The following is a 21863-nucleotide window of genomic DNA, read 5'->3' on the forward strand; positions in this document are numbered from 1 at the left end:
AAATAAAGAATTCAGCTCCTCAGTTAAACTAGCGCACTTCAAGTACTGATGTGTACTGGCCTGCCTTTAGCTGCTGCATGTGGCTAGTGGCTACTGCATTGGACAGTCTGGTTAGAGAACATTGCTGTCATTGCAGTTTTCTTGCACCGTATTGCTCTAAATGGATGTATACCAACCCATGTATGTACACATATTTATGAATATTTCTCTGTGACCATCTTAACCTTTATCAAGCTAAATATGAGGTTGTACTGATGTCTCCAACTCTAATACATTACCGTGTGGCTCTTTCTAGCCTCCTTTTTCTGCTTATTTGTAAATCTCCAACTCTTAACAGGGAGAAACCTGACTTCCACCATGTGCCACCCATTTATTTAATTGCTCCATTTAGGTACACATGTATGGCATTATCAGAACTGTTATCGTCTACCCGAATGGGAAGCAACTTTATCAATTAGAGTACAGTGCTTATGTGCAGTTCCTTTAACCTTCAGTCTTAAAGACTCTACTTAATTTTGAAATTATTTAGATTAGCACTGTTTCCCCCTACTCCCTTGAGTGAAGTTTTCTTACACATTTATAATACAGCAGGATTCTTTTGCTATAGACTATATTCCATCCTGAATTCCCTGACCTCTTAGATAATTTTTTAAAATTTGCGTACCATAAAGTTGACTCCTTCTTTGTACTGCAAAGTTCCGTGGGTGTTTACAAGTGCATCATGTCATATATTACCATTAGAGTATCTACAGAATAGTTTCTCCACTCTTAAAAAAAAAAACACCTGTATTTCAGCTATTCAGCTTGCAACCATTGATGCTGCATTTGTTTTTCAAAAGATGAATATTAGTTTAATTCTTTACCATATTAACTCTTTGAGTCTAGAGGAAGAAATAGGAAAAAAAGACTATTCTTAAGGAGTATGTGGTTTTATTTGGAAAAATAAATGAATATAAATGAAATAACTGGAAAACTGAAAGTATAAACTGACAAGAACGAAGGAATGAAGGTTTGGAGAACGAAGGAAATTCAGTTAAGGAGAGGTCATTGAAGGCTATGATTGGTCAGAGCAGCTTATAAGGAAAATAGGAGTCTTGACCAGGCATTTGAGGGAACTGTTAGATTTAATTGAATTGGGTATCTAGTGTAAGTATGAGAATAGTCTTAATAGAAGGGAAAAAAACAGCATGTATATGGGAGAGAGTGGATTGTATGACAAAATATTAAATGATTTGTAGAAGAAACTATGTCTTACAGCTGTTTCATAGGGGAAATGGTCATGTGTAATATACATAAATCTATAAAATTATTTTTCTGCACTTTCTTTGCACCTTCCTTCCCAGTAACATTTATGTGTTTAATGTCAGAAAATTCAACAAATTATGAAGAAAAATGAAGTTTTTAGGGGAAAAAATTGAAAACATTTTCATATTTCATTTTCCTTTCTTTTCTTTTTCCTTTTTTTTTTTTAACTTAGATGAATTGTCACCACCTTTTTCTGAACAACACAACAGGGAACAAATATTAATTGGCTTGGAAAAGTTTATTCAAAAAGAATATGATGGTATGTTGTATGTCAAAATTGATTGCTTTCATTATTGTAGTCACCTGGTTTGAGTTTCATTCATTTGTATAAAAGTGTTTATTTCTTCATTCATTTGTTTGTAAGTATATTGCATGTTATGTGTTAGGTACTATTCAAGTTGCTGGGGATATAGTGCTAATAAAAGAGGTGAAGCTTGCTTTCATTAAGCTTATATTCTTATATTAAGAGGGGTGACAGATAATCAACTGACAAGTAAATAACAACATCAGGAAATAATAAATACTGGTAAATACAGAGGTTAAAAGGATAGTGATGAGTTATTATGGTAGTTATCTCTGGTAAGGTGACATTTGAGCAAAGCCGTGAATAATATGAAGGAGCAAGTCACTATGAATATTTAAGGAGAGAACATTCTAGAAAGGAGGAGTATTAAGTGCAAATATATCATGACTGAATTATGCTTGACATGTTTGAAAATCAGTGTGACTTGAGTGGAGTGTGTGAAGTAGATTGTCTAGAAAATTGAGGTCAGAAAGTTAACCTAGAGTTTAGATAATGAGTCTTATAGATTTTGAGAAGAAGGACTTTAAATTTTATTTTGAATGTCTCATGAGAAGCTTCTGGAGGGTCTTAACAGATAAGACCTGATCTGAAAGAATAGAGTACAGGCCCATAAGGATAGAAGCAAACAGAACATTTAGAAAGCTGTTGCATAAGTTCAGATGAAAGACATAATGGTGATTTGAAAGAGTCAATGAGAAACAAATAGAAGATATATTTTGAATGTAGAGTCAGCAGGATTTGTTGATGCGATACGTGTTAGATGTGAGAAAAAGAAAGGAGTCAAGGACAGTTTCAAAGTTTTTCATTCACTTTTTGGATGGTGCTGTTTAACTGAGATGACAAAAGTATCAAGAGCAGGGTTTAGGTATGGGGTAAAGAATCAAGAGTTCTATGGTCATATATTTGAGAAGAGGATAAAGAGTTGATATATAATCAGAATGAACTTATATCTTTACAAGGTGATCTTTTTTGTGCTACAAGATTCTAGTTTTTAATTATATTTTGCTAGTGTATATTGACCAAATCTAAGTTCCTATTATATTAAACCCATGTACATTTTTATCTGCTGATGAATGTAGGTTCTTATATGTCTCTCAGCTGTCATTGATTTCAAGTAGGGCCTCATAACTGAATAGGAGGATTAAGTTTTGAAAATACAGAATTTGTTATCTAAATGTGCAGGCTATAAGAGTTAATAGGGAGAATAATCCAATCCTGGTAAGCCACAACTTGTTTGAAGTAGCAACTGTTACTGAGTGACACTGAGCATGAAGGAGATAGTAAGAATAAACGTCAACATCCTAGGAATCAGTGAACTAAAATGGATGGGAATGGGTGAATTTAATTCAGATGACCATTATATCTACTCCTGTGGGCAAGAATTTCATAGAAGAAATGGAGTAGCCCCCATAATTAACAAAAGAGTCCAAAATATAGTACTTGGGTGCAACCTCAAAAATGACAGAATAATCTTGATTTCTTTCTAAAGGAAGCCATTCAACATCACAGTAATCCAAGTCTATGCCCCTACCACCGATGCTGAAGAAGCTGAAGTTGATCAGTTCTGTGAAGACCTAGAAGACCTCCTAGAACTAACACCTAAAAAGATATGTTCTATTCATCATCAGGGATTGAAATGCAAAAGTAGAAAGTCAAGATATATCTGGAGTAACAGGCAAGTTTGGCCTTGGAGAACAAAATGAAGCAGGGCAAAGGTTAACTGAATTCTGCCAAGAAAATACATTTAGTCATAGCAAATACCCTTTTTCAACAACACAAGAGACGACTTTACACATGGACATCACCAAATGGTCAATACTGAAATCAAATTGATTACATTCTTTGTAGCTGAAGATGGAGAATCTGTATACAGTCAGCAAAAAAAAAAAAAAAGACCTGGAGCTGACTGTGGTTCATATCATCAGCTTCTCATAGCAAAGTTCAGGCTTAAACTAAAGAAAACCAGGAAAAACAGTAGGCCAGCCAGATATGACTTAAATCCCGTGTGAATTCACAGAGGTAACAAATAGATTCAAGGGATTAGATTTAGTTAGCAGTGTACCTCAAGAATTATGGACAGAGGTCCGTAACATTGTATAGGAGGTAGTGAACAAAACCATGCCAAAGAAAAAGAAAAGCAAGAAGCCAAAGTGGTTTTATCTGAGGAAGCTTTGCAAAAGAATGAAGAGAAGTGAAAAGCAAAGGAGAGAGTGAAAGTTACATCCAATTAAACGCAGAGTTCCAAAAAATAGCTGGAAGACACAAGAAGGCCTTCTTCAATCAACAGTGCTTAATAATAGAAGAAAACAACAAAAGGGGAAAGACTAAAGATCTCTTTAGGAAAATTGGAAAGGTCAAGGGAACATTCTGCCCAAAGATGGGCACAGTGAAAGATAAAAATGGTAGTGACCTTTGGTAGCTGAAGAGATCAAGAAGACATGGAAAGAATACACTGAGGAGCTGTGTAAAAAAGATCTCAATGAATTGAATTTCTATGATGGTGTGGTTAGTCACCCAGAATGAGACATTCTGGAGTGCAAAGTCAGGTGGGGCTTAAGAAGCACTGCTATTAATAAAATTAGTGGATGCAATGAAATTCTGGCAGAACTAGTCAAATCTTTAAAGGATGATGCCATCAAGGTTTTGCATTTATTATGTCAGCAAATCTGGAAGGCCAAGCAGTGGCCACAGGACTGGAAAAGGTCAGTCTTCATCCCAGTTCCCAAGAAGAGTAGTACCAAAAATGTGCTAACCATCAGACAGTTGGCACTCATCTCCCACGCTAGTATGCTCATGCTTAAAATCTTGCATGCTAGGCTTCAGCATTATGTGAACCAAGAACTTCCAGATGTCTAGGCTGGGTTTAGAAAAGGAAGAGGAACTAGAGATCAAATTGCCAACATTTGCTGGATTATAGAGAAAGCAAGGGAATTTCAGAAAAACATCTATCTCTGTTTCATTGACTACACTAAAGCCTTTGACTGTGTGGATCATGACAAACTGTGAAAAGCTCTTTGAGAGACAGGAATACCAGACCATCTTACCTGTCACCTGAGAAACCTGTATGCAGGTCAAGAAGCAACAGTTAGAACCCTGTATGGAACAACTGATTGGTTCAAGATTGAGAAAGGAGTATGAAGGACTGTTTGCTGTCACCCTGTTTGTTTAACCTATATGCTGAGCACATCATGAGAAATGCCAGGCTGGATGAGCTACAAGCTGGAATCAAGATAGGTGGGAGAAACATCAACAACCTCAGATATGCAGATGATACCACTCTAATGGCAGAAAGTGAAGAGGAACTAAAGAGCCTCTTGATGAGGGTAAAGGAAGAGAGTGAAAGAGCCGGCTTAAAACTAAATATTAAAAAAACTAAGATCGTGGCATCTGGCCCCTCTACGGCATGGCAAATAGAAGGGGAAAAGGTGGAAGTAGTGACAGATTTCCTCTTCATGGGCTCTAAAGTCATTGCAGATGGTTGACTGTAGCCATGAAATCAGAAGGCAATTGCTTTTTGGCAGGAAAGTGATGACAAACCTAGACAGTGTGTTGAAAAGCAGAGACATTACTCTGACAACAAAGGTCCATATAATAAAGGCTACGGTCATCCCAGTGTTTGGGTACAGTTATGAGAGCTGGACTGTAAAGAAGGCAGAACACCAAAGAATTGATGCCTTTGAACTATGGTGCTGGAGAAGACTCGTGAAAGTCCTTTGGACAGCAAGGAGATTGAACCAGTCATTCTTAAGGGACATCAACCTTAAATATTTACTGGAAGGACTGATGCTGAAATTGAAGTTCAGGTATTTTGGTCATCTGATGCAAACAGCCGACTCATTGGAAAAGTCCGTGGTGCTGGGAAAGATTGAGGGCAGAAGGAGAAGAGGTTGTCAGAGGATGAGGTGGCTGGATGGCATCACTGATGCAATGAACATGAACTTGGGCAAACTCTGGGAGATGATGAGGGACAGGGAGACCTGGTGTGCTGCAGTCCACGGGGTTGCAAAGAATTGTACACAGCTGGGCAACTGAACAACAACAAAGCATGAAGGAATAACCCTATTATAATTTATATCAAATGGATTAATCCCTCACTTTTAGAGGAGGATTAATTCTATATACTGAGGTGATATTTGTAAAATTATTTGAATTGTGCCCTAAAAAAAACCCAGTTTATTTCCAAGAAATAAATCTCTATATGTTGATTTTAACTATTGGTATTGATGGTGAAAATGAATAAAAGTAGATGAGTTTATGAGATAGTTATGTTGGAAGAAGTTAAAGGACTTGGTAAGAGTATGAATGTGGAAGTCGAGAGGTGTTAAGAACCACTTGTTTATTTCTGGTGTAGACAGCTGAGTAGACGATGATCCTCTTTGCTGAGAAACAGGGATTATAGGGATAATAGTAGATTTGAGGTGAAGTTGCTAGTTTAGTATGCACTTGTTGAATTTATGATGTCTGTGGAAAAATGGAAAAAACAGTTTGATATACAGGTGTAGGATTTTGGTTAGAACATTTGGGCTTTAGGTGAGTGTTTTGGAATTTTTCGGTACATTTGCCAGTGGTAGGTAATGTAAGCTGTGGAATTGGGTAAGATCATCCTGTGGTAGGCCATTAGTAGTTAATAGAAGATTTGTCTTTCCTGGTAATTATACAACTTTTGACTTTTGTTTTTCTTTACTTAGAAAAGGCAAGATTGTGCTTATTTGGCTCTTCTAAGAATGGATTTGGATTTCGTGATAGTGATCTGGATATTTGTATGACACTTGAAGGCCACGAAAATGCAGAGGTAAGAGTTATTTAGTGTTTGGAAAGGGATGTGGAAGTATATTTTCTTCCAATGATGAATCTGTTTTTAATTTTGTATGTAGAATTGATAAAAATGTGTGAAGTCATTCTTTGGATAAATACATTAGCAGTAGCAGTGTTTGAAATGTAAAAACATTAGCATTATTGTTTTAAAAGACATTCGAGTATTTGAGTAAATATACTGTTCAGTGATTTTATGATGTGAAACCCATGTCATCAATAGTTACAAGTGCTTTTCAATGAATTTTTGAAAAAAATATGCCATAGAGTTGGAATTTTTTTCTTTAGAGCCAGTGAGAAACTGTTGCTTTAGTTTGGGTAGGGAACATTGATCTCACTTATACCATCTTTTCATATCTCTTCTGTTAGGTGATGTCTCTGTATCACTAAAGATAGAAGATAAAGGTGGACATTTAATTTATAAATGGATTGTGTTCTGCAAGTTAATTATGATTTGGGGGCACTCAAAGCACATTTTTTTCTGTAGAAGAATTGTTATAAATGATGCATTCTAAGATAGCTTTTAGAAACTCATTTTGGGGTGGGAAGGGGAACTAACATTTGAGTCCCCAGTATACACTTTTACATACATTTCTCATTTCACTCTTACAACCACCTTCGAGGTAGATAATTTCCCCCATTTTACAGATGAGGAAACTGAGGCTTTGAGAGATAAACTGACTTGCTCAAGTTCACACAGCTAGTAAATGTTGGAGCCGGGATTCATACCCAGGTCTGTCTGTCTCCAGAGTTCACGCTCTTTCCGTTGTATCCCACTGCTTCTCTGTAATTTATTTAACCCATAATGTAGTTGAAATATAGTACTAATAGTACTGTAGAACCTAACCACTACTTTCTGAGATTGAAAGCTTTCTGAGTTACACCATGAGATGCCAGGAGCAAACCTTCCCCCCAGAGCAGTCTCAGCAGTGGGAGTGGGTACTTATGTTTTCCTTCTTTGTGTGCCAGGCCTCAACAGTGGGAATAAGATTGTCCAAGCTCCATAAAGAAAGAGAGTGAATGGACAAGAAAGAAGTGTCCCAAGCCTTCCTAGCAACAACTAGAAAAGGAGGGTATCCCTGTAGTTGCTTGTTTCTTTACCAGCATAGCTGTTGGGATTTATGTTTCCAATTCAGGGACTGCTTGCAAGATTGGGGTGAGGCCAAGCTTCTGGCATCTTTAGTGGTGTCAGTATACCCTCTGTTGTATTATAAAAGAATTCAGCAGAATAGTGTATCTGTGAAATAGCTTTTTTAAAAAAAATTTCTTTTCATTGTTAGAACCAAAGAAAAGATGGCACTGATGCCTGGTAGATGCTTATTTCTTGTCTCAAGAAATTGCTTCTGGTGTTAATATCTTTTTGTTCTATAAAGAAACTGAAGAGTTGTAAATTTTTTAGTTCTCCTTAACTAACTTCTACTCAATGCCATCTACTTGGGAAGATGGCATTCTGAAGGACAGAATTCCCTCTTCCATTCTGAAGGGCAGGAATTGAGGGAATAGGAAATAGTTTTTACCCAGGGAGGAGGTTAGAGTTTAGATTTCTTCTATGTAAAATTTAATAATTAGACCTCTAATCACTAAGGGTTTATATATTGTATAGTGTCTGTGCCATTCACACTGGAAAGTTGAAACAATGAAAAATACTAAATTTTTTTTCAGATGAGCCATAATTGAAACTTTTTAATTTAGTATAAATCGTATTTTTGTATAATAAAAATAACATCTTTTATTATGGATTAATTCTAAGGATTCCCTTGAAATCCTCAGGTTAAGCTGCAGTGGCTGCTCTTCTCTTGTAGCTAAAAAGGAACATTTTGGGGATATGAAAAAGTGATTTTAGTAGTAGGTATAGCCATTGAGCTTAGTCCAGTTAGTTTATGCCATTATCTTCCTGTTCCTTATATTATGATTATTGTTAGCGTATCAGCTTTGCTGTCTAGTTTTTAAATAACCAACACATTTAAATTGGCAGAGGTGGGAGGTTTTTTTGGAAGAAGGAGGTGTTGGTAATGGTAGGATTATTTTTCTTCTCCTCATCAACATATAATAATAAATGACAGACTTAAAGTGCAACTGTGTATGAAGTATGCTGCTGAATGATTTACCTAGGTGTCTCATGTAATCTTCCAGATACTTTACAGAGTATGAGTTTATGTTTATCTTGATTTTATAAAATAGTAGTATGACACTCAAGAGAGGTTAAGGATCTGGTCAAAGTCAGTACTTTGGTTCAAGCTAGTCAGTACTTAGGTTCAAGATTTGAATCCAAGTTTGTCTAAATTTAGAGCCTATGTTCTTAATCACTATACTGTTTTGTCTTCACCAAACCCATCTCTGGTTGTTTATCGGTGTATTTTAAAACATTATTTCCCTGTTTTTGTGATTCTCAAACTTTAATGCAGATTTGAATTACCTGGGCATATTGTTACTATGCAGATTATGATTTAGTAGATGGCAGTAGGGGTTTAGATTCTGCATTTCTATCAAGTTTCCATTTGTTGGTGATACTGCAGGTCTATGGACCCATGTTCTTTGACCACTGAGGTTATGTAGATCTTCTGGCTGGAGATTTTATATGCTAGTATTAAATGTCTAGATTAAAATAGAATTTGTACAAGGCCAAGTTAAGTCAGACAGACTTATTTATTTATTAATTTAATTATTTATTTTTGTTTTTTAGAAATTAAATTGTAAGGAAATAATTGAAAATTTGGCAAAAATTCTTAAGAGACATCCAGGTATGAACTTTAAAACAAAAAGAATTTTTTTCAGTTTTATGAAAATTGTTTAACCTAGTAAAGTTTTGTTTTTTTTAATCAGGTTTAAGAAACATTTTGCCTATAACTACTGCCAAAGTGCCTATAGTAAAATTTGAACACAGGCGAAGTGGTTTAGAAGGCGATATCAGTTTATATAATACGTTGGTAAGTTTCACTGTTTGTAAAGACCCAGGTATGTTTACAGTCGTCATTTTAAAAGTTTGCAGATCACTGACTATACCTCTATGTTTAAAACTTATGAATGTGAGCAGTATAAGGGAAAAAATTTTATTGATCATTTTAACATTTCCTGCAGATTGAAAATTAGTTTTTGCTTCACTCCCATACAGGTATTTTAAGTTTAACATCTGTTTGGATGTTCATTTTACCTTTTTATCTGATCTGTAAGTTTAATTTTAGTAAATTTGAAGTGCTTTCAAATATGTATTTTGTTTTTCAGGCTCAGCATAACACAAGAATGCTAGCTACATATGCAGCTATTGATCCTAGAGTACAGTACTTGGGATATACAATGAAAGTATTTGCTAAGGTATTTGTGATCCACTTTGTTATAATACTTATGATATTAAGGTAAAACATATTGATGTCAGACTTGTGAAAAATGTTTTCTCAGTTTTGTTTACCTGAGCTTTTAAGAAGAGACTGTCAATATTAATGGGTTTAAAAGTATACCTGTTAGACTAGGTTGATTCTTCGTTTTTCCTGGGTTTGCTGTATTCTCAAGGGTAACATTCTAGTAAATTTCTCATAGTATAATTTCTCAGTGATGATTTTCAGCCCCAAGCGTGAGAGTTGGCATGCGAAGTTAAAAAGCTCTGGATTAGGAGATCTGGTATTTGGATTTTAGTTCAGTTCAGTCACTCAGTCGTGTCCGACTCTTTGCAACCCCATGGACTGCAGCACGCCAGGCTTCCCTGTTCATTACCAGCTCCCAGAGCTGGCTCAAACTCATTTCGATTTAGTGGTAAATTTTTCTGGCCAAGAAAACAAAGCAATACCAATAAAACCTAATGTTTCCTCTATTATCACACTTAAAATACTCAATAATGTTTTCTTGATTGTTCTACTCCATGTATGAACTCCATGAGGATTGAGGCCTCTGTATCTTTATTTCAATGTAGTGTCTGCTTTATGGGTAGCTGCTCAGTAAATAGGTAATTTTGTGAATGTGTTGGTGGAAGGGTTTTAGTAGGGGAGTGACTCAGTTATGTTTTCATTTCATAAAGCCCATTCTTCCAAAAGGGAGACATACTTGTTTAAATATTTCTATACGTGTCTTTATGGATAGTAAGTCATCTTAGAAAAGAAGGGCATCCAGCGACATACTACAGATCATATTCAGTACAGCTAGTCTTCTATATTCATTTCACCAAATAACTCCAACATAACAGATCCTTGCTCTAGTGGAGTTTTGGTAATGAAATCACGTGGTTCATGTTAAAGAAATCGTTCTTCTCCCTCCCTTTATGTCAGAAAATCTCCCTTCCCCATCTGTCTCTTAACCAACCATTGCCTCTTGTTAGAGGCAAACAGTGTTAAACATTCCTCTGTATCCTTCTATAAATATATTATTCCAGTACAAGCAAATATATACATTTCCTACCTCTTTTTTTATTATGGATATAATATACTGAGAACATTGTTTTGTATTTTGCTTTTTTAACTGAGCAGTAGATATTGGAAATTATTTCCTATTAGTATACTAAGGGTTTACTTTTTTTTTTTTTAATGGTTACATACTATTCTGTTGTGTGGATACTCATCAGTTTTTTAAACCTGTATTTTACTGATGAGCTTTTAAGAAAGATCCCATATTTTGCTATTAAAATAGTGCTACAATAAAAATCTTAGTCATTTCATGTGTTTTTGGCATATTTACAGGATAAATTCTTAGAATTGATATATTAAAGGAGATGTGCTTTTGTAATTTTGATATTGTCAAATTATTCTTCATAAAATTTACACTGATGTATACTTTTATCTGTAATGTGTAAGAGTGCCTATTTACGCATACCCTCTGTAACAGTTTATTTTTGAACTTTTGGGTATTTGACAGTTTGATGAGTTTAAAAATGGTGTTTTAAGGTAGCCAATACTTGTGCATGGAATAAGATTCTGAAGTTTTATTTTCAATCATTATGTTTTTTTAGCGATGTGACATTGGGGATGCTTCTAGGGGAAGTTTATCTTCATATGCTTATATCCTTATGGTGCTGTACTTTCTGCAGCAGAGAAAACCACCTGTTATCCCAGTTCTACAAGAGGTAAGTGTTTAAGAAAATTATAAAGTCATTTCTTGTGACAGCAATAGATCTAAATATAGTAGACCTTGCTCAGTTCATGAGATCATGAGGGATTTTTCTATCATGAATGGCCTAAGTTTTCTTCTTCCATTAATGGTATAATCAAACAATGAACCTTTGGGAGAGTTTATTATGGGAGAATATAGACTACTGAAAGAACATTAGAGGAATAGAACTATTGAATACCTTTTGCAGCGTTTTTGTATTTTACAGCCTTAGAATGCTGCCAATGATTATGAAATTTGTAACCATTCAAAAACTTAAACAGTCTCTCAGATGAAAATACATAGTTTCTTCTTTCCAGAGTATTCTCCCTCCTTGTGCTTGGCAACGAAGCTTGATTTTGTTGAAAGTTAAAAGTGTTAGTCACTCAGTCATGTCCAACTCTTTGCAACTCCGTGATCTGTCCATGGAATTCTCCAGGCAAGAATACTGGAGTGAGTTGCCATTTCCTTCTCCAGGGGATCCTCCCATCTCAGGGATCCAACCCGGGTCTTCCTTCCTGCATTGCAGGCAGATTCTTGAGAAGGGAAGCCTGAAGTTTGATTTATTCTGTATATGTTTTGGTCAACTTTGTGAATTTTGATTGAGGAAAAAATTCAAGGAAATTCTTTCTTATCTCTGTAAGGTCATGTCAGTTGTATTAAGCATAAGAATATACATCAAAAGAAACATATTATATTTACTCAGATTTGGTGACTCATAGAGGCTTGTTATAGCCCATTTATACTCTCTAAAATAGAACCAAAAGAATTCTTAATCATCATCTGTTCCTCCTTTTTCTTGGCACAAAGTGAATGAGCAAGCCTTGGGGTGGATCAAAGTCTAATTTCTTAGAAAGGTGGTTATTTTGAGGTAGGCAGTAACCATCAGAATTATTTGGAAAATCACATATTCTGATTTCACGTTAACTTTGGTCATCATAGCAAAGATGTACATTGTAAAATAATAAGCCATATTGTGTGCCAGATGGCCTTAGTAAGTTTTTTAAAGTTCTAATGAATGCCATGTGGTTTTAACAGCATTTCCTTCCCTCTTTTAAACAAATAGTGGGAGAGAAAAAATTTAAATATCCTTTTCTAACAGAAAAGTTTAAGTTGCTTGAATCTGTGTTGAGTGATGTTTATTTTTTACCAAGTTTGTTCACTATAGAATATTTAAAATTTTGCATGAATTAGTTAAGCCTGCCAAAGCCAAGGTTATTCTCTATATTAGTCTAATTCTTGTTAAGGCTTTAAATTTGGAGATCTTATGCATAATTGCCCGAATAATATTATAGCAGCCATTTGCTATACTTTGCTATGCCTTTGATAGAATACTGTGATTAACCCAAATGGAACGCAAAGTTTGTTTTCATTGTGGTTTGTCTCTGTTCTCTCATTATGTTACCCATGGATGAAGAGTTATTGAGGCAGCGTGATATAATGGAAAGACGATGATATAATGGGCAGACCATGGTTTTGGAGTCAGAGTTAATTGATCTGAATCCTGATTTTAACATGTGGCCTTCAATAAGCTGCCTGACTACCACTAGTCTTAATTTTATCTTTTGTAAAAATGTAATAATAGTAGTATTATTTCAGTGTTGATATAAGGAACAGAGACATCAAATGGTTTTGAATGCAGTAGATGCTAAAGTAGGAATTTATAAATGGTGGTTGCTTTTATTATTACTTTTATTATTATCATTAGCAGCTTTATTAATATTATTATTGGAAAATTGTAGGTAGGATTGCTGTAGCCAACTTCAAGAACTGTTCCATTATCTGCTTAACAGACAGTGATTGATGAAATGAGAGACAGTCCATGGAATGTTTTCCATCATAATGAGCTCTGATTGTGGGGGGCTTTGTGATACATATGAACTGATGATAAATGGATTTTTGCTTCTGGCCTTTTTTGCTTGTCATATGGGACCCCATTGTCCATTGCTCTGGCATCATTTAAGTATTGATCATTGGCATCGATCAACTTTTAAGGGTAAGGATATGTTTAATGAAGCTGATGATCTTTGACTCCATTTGTAACTGAACTTAGACTTTAAGTGACTGGGTATAATAAGTAAGGCTTTGCTGAGTGTTATTCATGATCAACAATACAGAATTCTTTAGGTCAAAGGAGCTTTTCTAAGCAAGATGATTTTGCTGTATTCTAGCAATCATTGTAAGTAAAAGTAAATTTTCACATAAAAATTAATACCAAGAGAAGATTAGGGAGTGTTAGTCACAATTGATATTATGAACTATGTTTTCTTAGCTTCTATCAGCTTAAAAATTGAAATTGAATGGATGAACCTTGAGGACATTATGCTAAGTGAAATGAACCAGTCACAAAAGGACAAATACTATATGATTCCATTTATAGGAGGTACCTAGCGTAGTCAGATACATGGAGACAGAAAGTAGAATGATGGTTGCCAGGGCTGGAGAGAGAGAGGCATGGGAAACTATTGTTTAATAGGTTCAGAGTTTCATTTGTGTAAGATGAGAAAAATTCTGTGGATGGATAATGGTGATGGTAGCACAGTGATGTGAATGTGATTAATGCCACTGAACTGTACTCTTAAAAATGCTTGAAGATGATAAGCTTTATATATATTTTACCACAACTAAAAAATTACAGTTTAAATATTCCAGTAGATATTAAAATATCATAATACAAAATAAGAAAGACTTGTTTGGTGAGGTTTTAGAGGGAAGACTTGAGTGCTTGAGTAGAGAATGATTGGCATTGAGAGAAAGAAAAAGAAACAAAGAAGGTGGGGCCTTCTTTGGTGATCCAGTGGAAAAGACTCCACGCTCCCAATGCAGGGGGCCCAGGTTCTATCCCTGGGAGGGGAACTAGATCCTATGCTGTAACTAGGTGTCTGCATGCCAAAACTAAAGATCCCACAGGCCACAACTAAGACCCGATGTAGCCAAATCAATGATAAATTTTTAAGACAAGAAAGAGAACGTAGATATGTTTTGTATGTGTGTGTGTGTGTTTAAGAGAAAGAGAGGACAATGTTAGTACTTCTAAGGGCTGAAACAGTGAAAAGTTAGGCTCTATGAAACATGATAGGTCATTAAAACAGGTGGCAAATCAGTGATTAAAGGCTCTCCAGAGCCCTCAGGTTCAGTTTACTGTGTTTTTAGCCAACATGATTGGGTTTGGATGTTGGTTATTTCTCAAAAGTAGGAATCTATTGAAATAATCAAAGTCTAAAGAGGCAGCTTGTATAATAGCACCTTAATCTACGAAGGCAAGATGTTATACTTTTGCCCCTTTAAAACCTTTTTTTTCTTCCTTGAGTGTAGGATCCCATGTCTCTTATTTTAGATATTAATACCTGTAATTGCTGGACTTTCTCTTTTTTGATTTATGGAATGTTGCAATTTATGCTAGATGATTCTTGGTAACTGTGTTTGTTTAAATTATATGTAAATAGTAAAAGGCCAGGTATTAGTTTAGGTCCCTGGAAACCTGATCTTTATGTAAACATGCTTACAGAGTAAATATATTCATTCAACAGACATGTATTAAGTATTCTCTATATGGCAGGCTTTGATGTGGTAGGAGTTTTGGCTCTAGATGTCAGTTATAGTCCTTGCCCACAAGGAACTTAAACCTAAGAGTGAAACTAGAGGGACAGACATGCAGTTAATTTTATAATTAACTGTCTCATTTAAAATGGAAGGAGCCATGGGGAGCACCTTAGCTAATGGTTTTAAAGTCTATTTTGATAAGTTCTGTGCTTAGTCAGACTGCTCAGTCATGCCCAACTCTTTGCGACCCCATGAACAATAGCTCACCAGGCTCCTCTGTCCATGGGCATTCTCCAGGCAAGAATACTGGAGTGGGTTGCCATGCCCTCCTCCAGGGAATCTTCCCAACCCAGGAATCTAACCCAGGTCTTTTGCATTGCAGGAGGATTCTTTGAGCCACCAGGGAAGCCCTGACAAGCTCTGAGAGCTCTTTAAAATGTGTGTGAGGAGTGGAGGAAGGAAAAGATAGGCTGTAATTTTCTCCACTCAGGCTTTTATCAGAGTACCTCTGTTTTACTGTTCAACTTCCAAGAAGAATCCATTTTAGGAAGGGGTTCTAACAGTTTGAAAGAAAAATAAAATTTGAAAACAACTGACCTAATTAATCTAATCTCTCTTTTTTTTTTTCCATTGGGAAAACTGAGGATTTCGAAGGATAATTGTCTTGTCCAGAATTATTAGTTGGCAGGACTAAGACTAGAAATGAGGTCTGCTGACTCTGCACTTATCCCAGCTTTTTACTTTATTGCATCTCTTTCTTAAAGCTCCTATAAGAAATAAGTCTCAAAATTCCTTATAGAGGTCAGTTGTACCTGTACAATCATCTTATGAAATTCTTCTAGTAGAATAGCATTATCTTCCCCCCTTTCCTTAGGACAGGGAATTACTATTCATAATTAATCATGAAGATTTCACAATATTTATCAAAATGTCAAGAAAAGCTATCTAATATTCTATTTAAAAGAGAATCAGTGTCCAGGCCCTTTTCAGCCTCATCTGATACACATAATTGATTAAAGGTACTAGAGCTGTTCCCCACAACAGCTTCTTTGATTTCCTTAAGATTTACAGTCAGTGAGTATTATCTCTTATGGATTTCTGCATCTGTGATCCTTTGATGAAAATGCCATTTTCATTTATTTTTTTAGTTTTACTTAATTAAACTTGGGCTGGATGTGTTTTGATAGACCAAATAGATAACATCAAATGTATCATTTGGACAGTCTGGTGCTCTCAAGATACCCTTTCCCAGCTTTGGTCTTTCAGATACATTTTATTCATTTTCATTAATAACTTGACATCAAATTATACCATCTTGACATGTTCCTTTTGGAATAAATATTTCAATGTGTCTATTATATGTAAATTCTAAAATGATGTGAAGGTATTTAGGCTTTGAGTTGGATGACTTGAAATCTAATAATAAAATTGATTTTCTTAATGCAGATCTTTGATGGAAAACAGATTCCACAGAGAATGGTTGATGGATGGAATGCTTTTTTCTTTGATAAAACAGAAGAACTGGTAATTTCTTCATAGTTTTTATGTTGTGGAATGTTCACTGATACATGTTAGGATTTGCATAATTTAATAATTTTACTTGGATTTGGGATCTATATTTTGGATAAGTATAGATAGATATGTCACTCTCCTTTTTTTCTTCTCACCTTAGAAAAAACGTTTACCTTCACTTGGAAAGAACACAGAAACATTAGGAGAGCTTTGGTTGGGACTGCTTCGCTTCTATACTGAAGAATTTGATTTCAAAGAATATGTAATTAGCATTCGGCAGAAAAAACTGTTGACAACTTTTGAGAAGCAGTGGACATCAAAATGTATTGCCATTGAAGGTAATCATTCATCTGATATTAATTAGGAACAAAACAAAGCAAAACAAGACAAAAGCAGAATTTTTAAAATATATTTTTAATTGAACAATAATTGCTTTATAATATTGCTTTGGTTTCTGCCATACATCAACATGAATTAGCCGTAAGTATACATATGTCCACTCCCTCTTGAACCTTCCTCCCACCTCTCACTCTTCCCACCCCGCTAGGTTGTTATAGAATCTGAATTTGAGTTCTCTGAGTCATACAGCAAATTTCCTTTGAAAAGCTAGAATTTTATTTGGCTAATGAAATTGAGAGGGAAACTGAAACACATTAGAATTTGGAAGATATTTCCTTGTGTGTGTTTTTTTTTTTATCCTTTTTTTATCCTCCAGTTTCCATCCTTTAATCTGTAATTATAAAAAATAATTTCTAAAAAAAAATAATAATTTCTGACTTTGGTCTGTGTTACTTAGTATTAGACTCTAGTTATGGTTACTAAGTATATTTATGTTACAGTGAGCTTCTTAATTAAAGAATAAAATATTTCTTTTCTAGATCCTTTTGATTTGAATCATAACCTTGGTGCTGGAGTTTCTAGAAAAAGTAAGTTTTAAATATAGAAATACCCTGCTTTTAAAGCTCTTACACCTTAGGGTCTGGATCTTCATTGTTTTTCTTCTTTTTTCAATAGTGACCAATTTCATCATGAAAGCATTTATCAATGGAAGGAAACTTTTTGGTACCCCTTTTTACCCACTCATTGGCAGAGAAGCTGTAAGTTTACATAATTCGAATTCTGAGTCTTTTCTGTTTTCCTGTAGAACTTTTTTTTTTGTAGTATAAGAAACCTAATCCTGTTACAAGTTGGTGTTAGGAATAGGGGAAAAGATGGTTATAACTCCCTCTGTCTTTTCTTATTGCACTTACCATAGTCTATAGTGAAATATCTGTTGGCTATATTTTATCTGTTTTTTTAATCTATTCGTTAAATTCTGTCTCTCCCACTAGACTGTTTAGCTCCATGAGGACAGAGGCCATGTCTGTGAGGTTTACCATCATATTGCCAGTGCTTGTCATAATTTCTGGCACATAGGATGCATCAAATAAGCGTTTGTTAAACAAGTGAGAGTTGATAGGACTCAGGATCCTTTAATTGTGAATCTGAGGTGCTCCCTACTGCCTCTCTTCTATCTCTAGAAATCTTGGTGAAAATACAAACAGAGAAGTCAGTACCAAAGTATCAATGTGAAAGTGAAAGGGTTAGTTGCTCAGTCATGTCTGACTCCTTGCAACCTATGGACTCTATGTAGCCCACCAGGCTCCTCTGTCCATTGGATTTCCCAGGCAAGAATACTATAGTGCGTAGTCATTCTCTTCTTCTAGGAGCTCTTCCCAACCCAGGGATCAAACCTGGGTCCCCTGCACTGTAAACAGATTCTTTATTGTCTGAGCCACCAGGGAAGCCCAAAATATTGGTAAAACTTTATTATTTGCTGAGGCTTCTGCTTTAATTGTGATACAGCCCTTGGTAAGCTGAACTAATGGTATGGAACTAAGAGTTCCACTTCACCCCCTGAACTGGGGGGTGTAGTGTCCCCCATTCCTTTTGGTCTTATCTGGTTTAGGTTGCTTTCTAATGGGTGGATATCACAGTCTCACAGAGAAAGAAGGAAGAAATCTTAAAAGAGAAACAATGTCTCTGTTATTGCATAATAAATATCTTTGATCTTGTTCAGTTTCATCACTCTTGCTTGTTGGGGTGAGAAAAGCAGAAAAAGTCTAGAGCTTTTTTCCTTTGAAGCAGTTTTGATAGTCCTGATTCATAGGCTGCTGCTGCTAAGTCACTTCAGTTGTGTCCGACTCTGTGCAACCCCATAGACGGCAGCCCACCAGGCTCCCCCATCCCTGGGATTCTCCAGGCAAGAACACTGGAGTGGGTTGCCATTTCCTTCTCTAGTGCAAGAAAGTGAAAAGTGAAAGTAAAGTCACTCAGTCGTGTCCAACTCTCAGCGACTCCATGGACTGCAGCCCACCAGGCTCCTCCATCCATGGGATTTGGAGTGGGGTGCCATTGCCTTCTCCGATTCATAGGCAGTGGGGGTGATAATAATTGTAATCAAAATAAAATAACAGTAAAATTTGAAATGGCGCAAAAGTCATGCAGAAGCAAAATATATAACAAAAGGAAAATATAGTGATAATTTTACTAATATATTAAAATAATAAATGAAAAGCACAGTCAAATCAGAATAAATATGGTGATGCACTGATAAAGCATTTTACTTGAAAATCATGGAAATTCTATTAGTATGTGTGCATGCATGTGTTTTCTAGAAACCTAGCAGTTTCATGCAGTCAGACTTTTTAGTGAAATACTAACATAGAATCCTCTTGAATGTGATTTGGCATAAGAGCCTATCAGAGGGGGCCTATGATTCTTCCCAGTCATCTTTTAATTTGCTTTATTCTACTTTAAAAGTCAATATATGGTATTTTAGAGCTTGGGTATACCAGTTTAACTCTTCTCCTTAAATGGACATTTAAGTTGGTATCAGTGTTCTAACTGATATTATAGAAAAATAACATTGTTAATATAGTTTTTCATGCTTAATATTTTCCATAGTAAAGTTCATTCTTTCAACACATACTGAATTCCTGATTTGTACCTATTTCTTTGATATGTACTAGGATTATAACGGAGAAGGCAATGGCACCCCACTCCAGTACTCTTGCCTGGAGAATCCCATGGACAGAGGAGCCTGGTGGGCTGCAGTCCATGGATTCGCTAAAGAGTCGGACACGACTGAGCGACTTCACTTTCACTTTTCACTTTCATGCATTGGAGAAGGAAATGGCAACCCACTCCAGTGTTCTTGCCTGGAGAATCCCAGGGACAGCAGAGCCTGGTGGGCTGCCGTCTGTGGGGTCACACAGAGTCGGACACGACTGAAGTGACTTAGCAGCAGCAGCAGGATTATAACAGCATATAGAATAGATGTGTTTCATCCCCTTAGATTCTAGTGAAAATGACGACCAAGTATATTTTCTGTACTTTCTTGCTCACTGAAATATTCCCTTTTCAACTATTCTTCTATTCATTAGGTTCTCTGACATATTAATCCCTTTTCTCCCAGTCTGTCAGTTATCTCCTGTTTTCATTTTTCCTCTCCATTTAACTCACGTTCCTTGGTCTCCCTGTGGCATATACTTCATATTCCTTTGTACCATTGTCCTTCTTTCGCATTGTTGTGTGTTCAGCTTTACATGAACTCAGCCATCCACCATCTCTTTATGCTTGGACTAAGCACCGATGGAAAAAAGTCTTAAAGCTAAGCAGTTTATAGCAAAACTATAAATTAATGTTCACCAGCCTCAACTGGACTTTCAATACTCTCTGACGTTCTTACTACATTTCTTTAGTTACCTCTGTCTCCCATTCAATAGGGACTATTCCAAGTTTTATTTATTTTACTAAAAATTCAGTGCCCAATTTATTTTGTCCTATCTTTCTTCTCTGCCTTTCTCACACTTGGATGTTTTCCTTTTGAGGCAGAGATGATATTAAATAGATATTCTTCAACTTTCTGCTACCACATCTATAAATCTGCTTGTATCTTCAGATATCTCTTCTTTTTTTTAAAAAAAATTTGAGTTCATATTGGAACATAGTTGATTAAAAATGTTTATCAGTTTCAGGTATATAGCAAGGTGATTGAGTTATACATATACATGTAGCTATTCTTTTTAAAATTCCTATTTAGGTTATTACAGACTATTGAGGAGCATTCCCTGTGCTATACAGTAGGTCCTTGTACAGATACATACAGTTGGTTATTTATTTTGAATATAGTATTGTGTACATGTTAATCTGAAACTCCCAATCTATCTTCCTCCCCCTGCCCCTCCATAACCATAAGTTCATTCTCTAAGTCTGAGTCTGTTTTGTAAATAAGCTCATTTGTATTTTTTTTTTTTTAGAATTCACATATAAGCAATATCACATGATATTTGTCATTCTCTGTCTGACTTTCTTCACTTAGTATGAAAACGTCCAGGTCCATCTACGTTGCTGCAGATGGCATTGTTTCATTCTTTTTAATGGCTAATATTCCACTGTATGTGTGTACCACATCTTTTTCCATTCACTTGTCAGTGGACATTCAGGTTGCTTCCATGTCTGCTATTGTAAATAGTGCTTCAGTGAACATTTGGGTGCATATATCTTCTTGAATTATGATTTTCTCTCGATATGTACCCCAGGATTGGGATTGCTGGATCATATGGTATCTCTGTTTTTAGTTTCTTTTTGGTTTTGTTTTTTTAATTATGTTTTACATTGGAGAATAATTGCTTTACTATGTTGTGTTGGTTTCTGTCATACATCAAGGTGAATCAACTGTAAGTATACATACATACCTTTCTCTTGAACTTCCCTCCCACCCCCACCCCAGATCTGTGCCTCTAGGTCATTACAAGAGACCAGGTTGTGCTCCCTGTGTTATACAGCAACTTCCCACTAGCCATCTGTCTTACACATGGCAGTGTATATGTTTCAATGCTACTCTCTCAATTTGTCTAGTTTTAGTTTTTTAAGGAACCTCCATACTGTTCTTCATAGTGTCTGTACCAATTCATATTCCCACCAATAGTGTAGGAGGGTTCCCTTTTCTCTACACCTTCTCCAGCATTTATTGTTTGTAGATTTTTTGATGATGGCCATTCTAACTGATGTGAAATGATACCTCATTATAATTTTTGATTTGCATTTCTCTAATAATTAGCAGTGTTGACTATCTTTTCTTGTGCCTCTTGGCCATCTATATGTCTTCTTTTGATTGGGTTTTTTTTTTTTAATTGAGCTGCATGAGCTGTTTGTAAATTTTGGAGACTAATCCTGTCCATCGCATCATTTCTTTTCATTTTGTTTATGGTTTCCTTTGTTGTGCAAAAGATTTTGAGTTGAAGTCACATTTGTTTATTTTTTAATTTCCCTT

General features: G+C 35.6%; 1 protein-coding gene across 9 annotated transcripts in view; it reads left to right on the plus strand.

Annotated features, from left to right (window-relative positions):
• The window catches only part of TUT4 (terminal uridylyl transferase 4), a 131388-nt gene that overhangs the window by 87422 nt on the left and 22103 nt on the right, over positions 1–21863 (plus strand). For all 9 annotated transcript variants that reach the window (XM_070368054.1, XM_070368051.1, XM_070368050.1 and 6 more), the window contains 10 exons: positions 1478–1564; positions 6298–6401; positions 9105–9162; positions 9245–9348; positions 9644–9733; positions 11355–11468; positions 16481–16558; positions 16707–16884; positions 17425–17472; positions 17561–17643. In XM_070368054.1, the coding sequence (XP_070224155.1) occupies positions 1478–1564; positions 6298–6401; positions 9105–9162; positions 9245–9348; positions 9644–9733; positions 11355–11468; positions 16481–16558; positions 16707–16884; positions 17425–17472; positions 17561–17643 (944 nt within the window). The remainder of the gene's footprint in view (positions 1–1477; positions 1565–6297; positions 6402–9104; positions 9163–9244; positions 9349–9643; positions 9734–11354; positions 11469–16480; positions 16559–16706; positions 16885–17424; positions 17473–17560; positions 17644–21863) is intronic.

This window comes from Bos mutus, chromosome 3 (genome assembly GCF_027580195.1).
Source record: "Bos mutus isolate GX-2022 chromosome 3, NWIPB_WYAK_1.1, whole genome shotgun sequence".
Classification (NCBI taxonomy): domain Eukaryota; kingdom Metazoa; phylum Chordata; class Mammalia; order Artiodactyla; family Bovidae; genus Bos; species Bos mutus.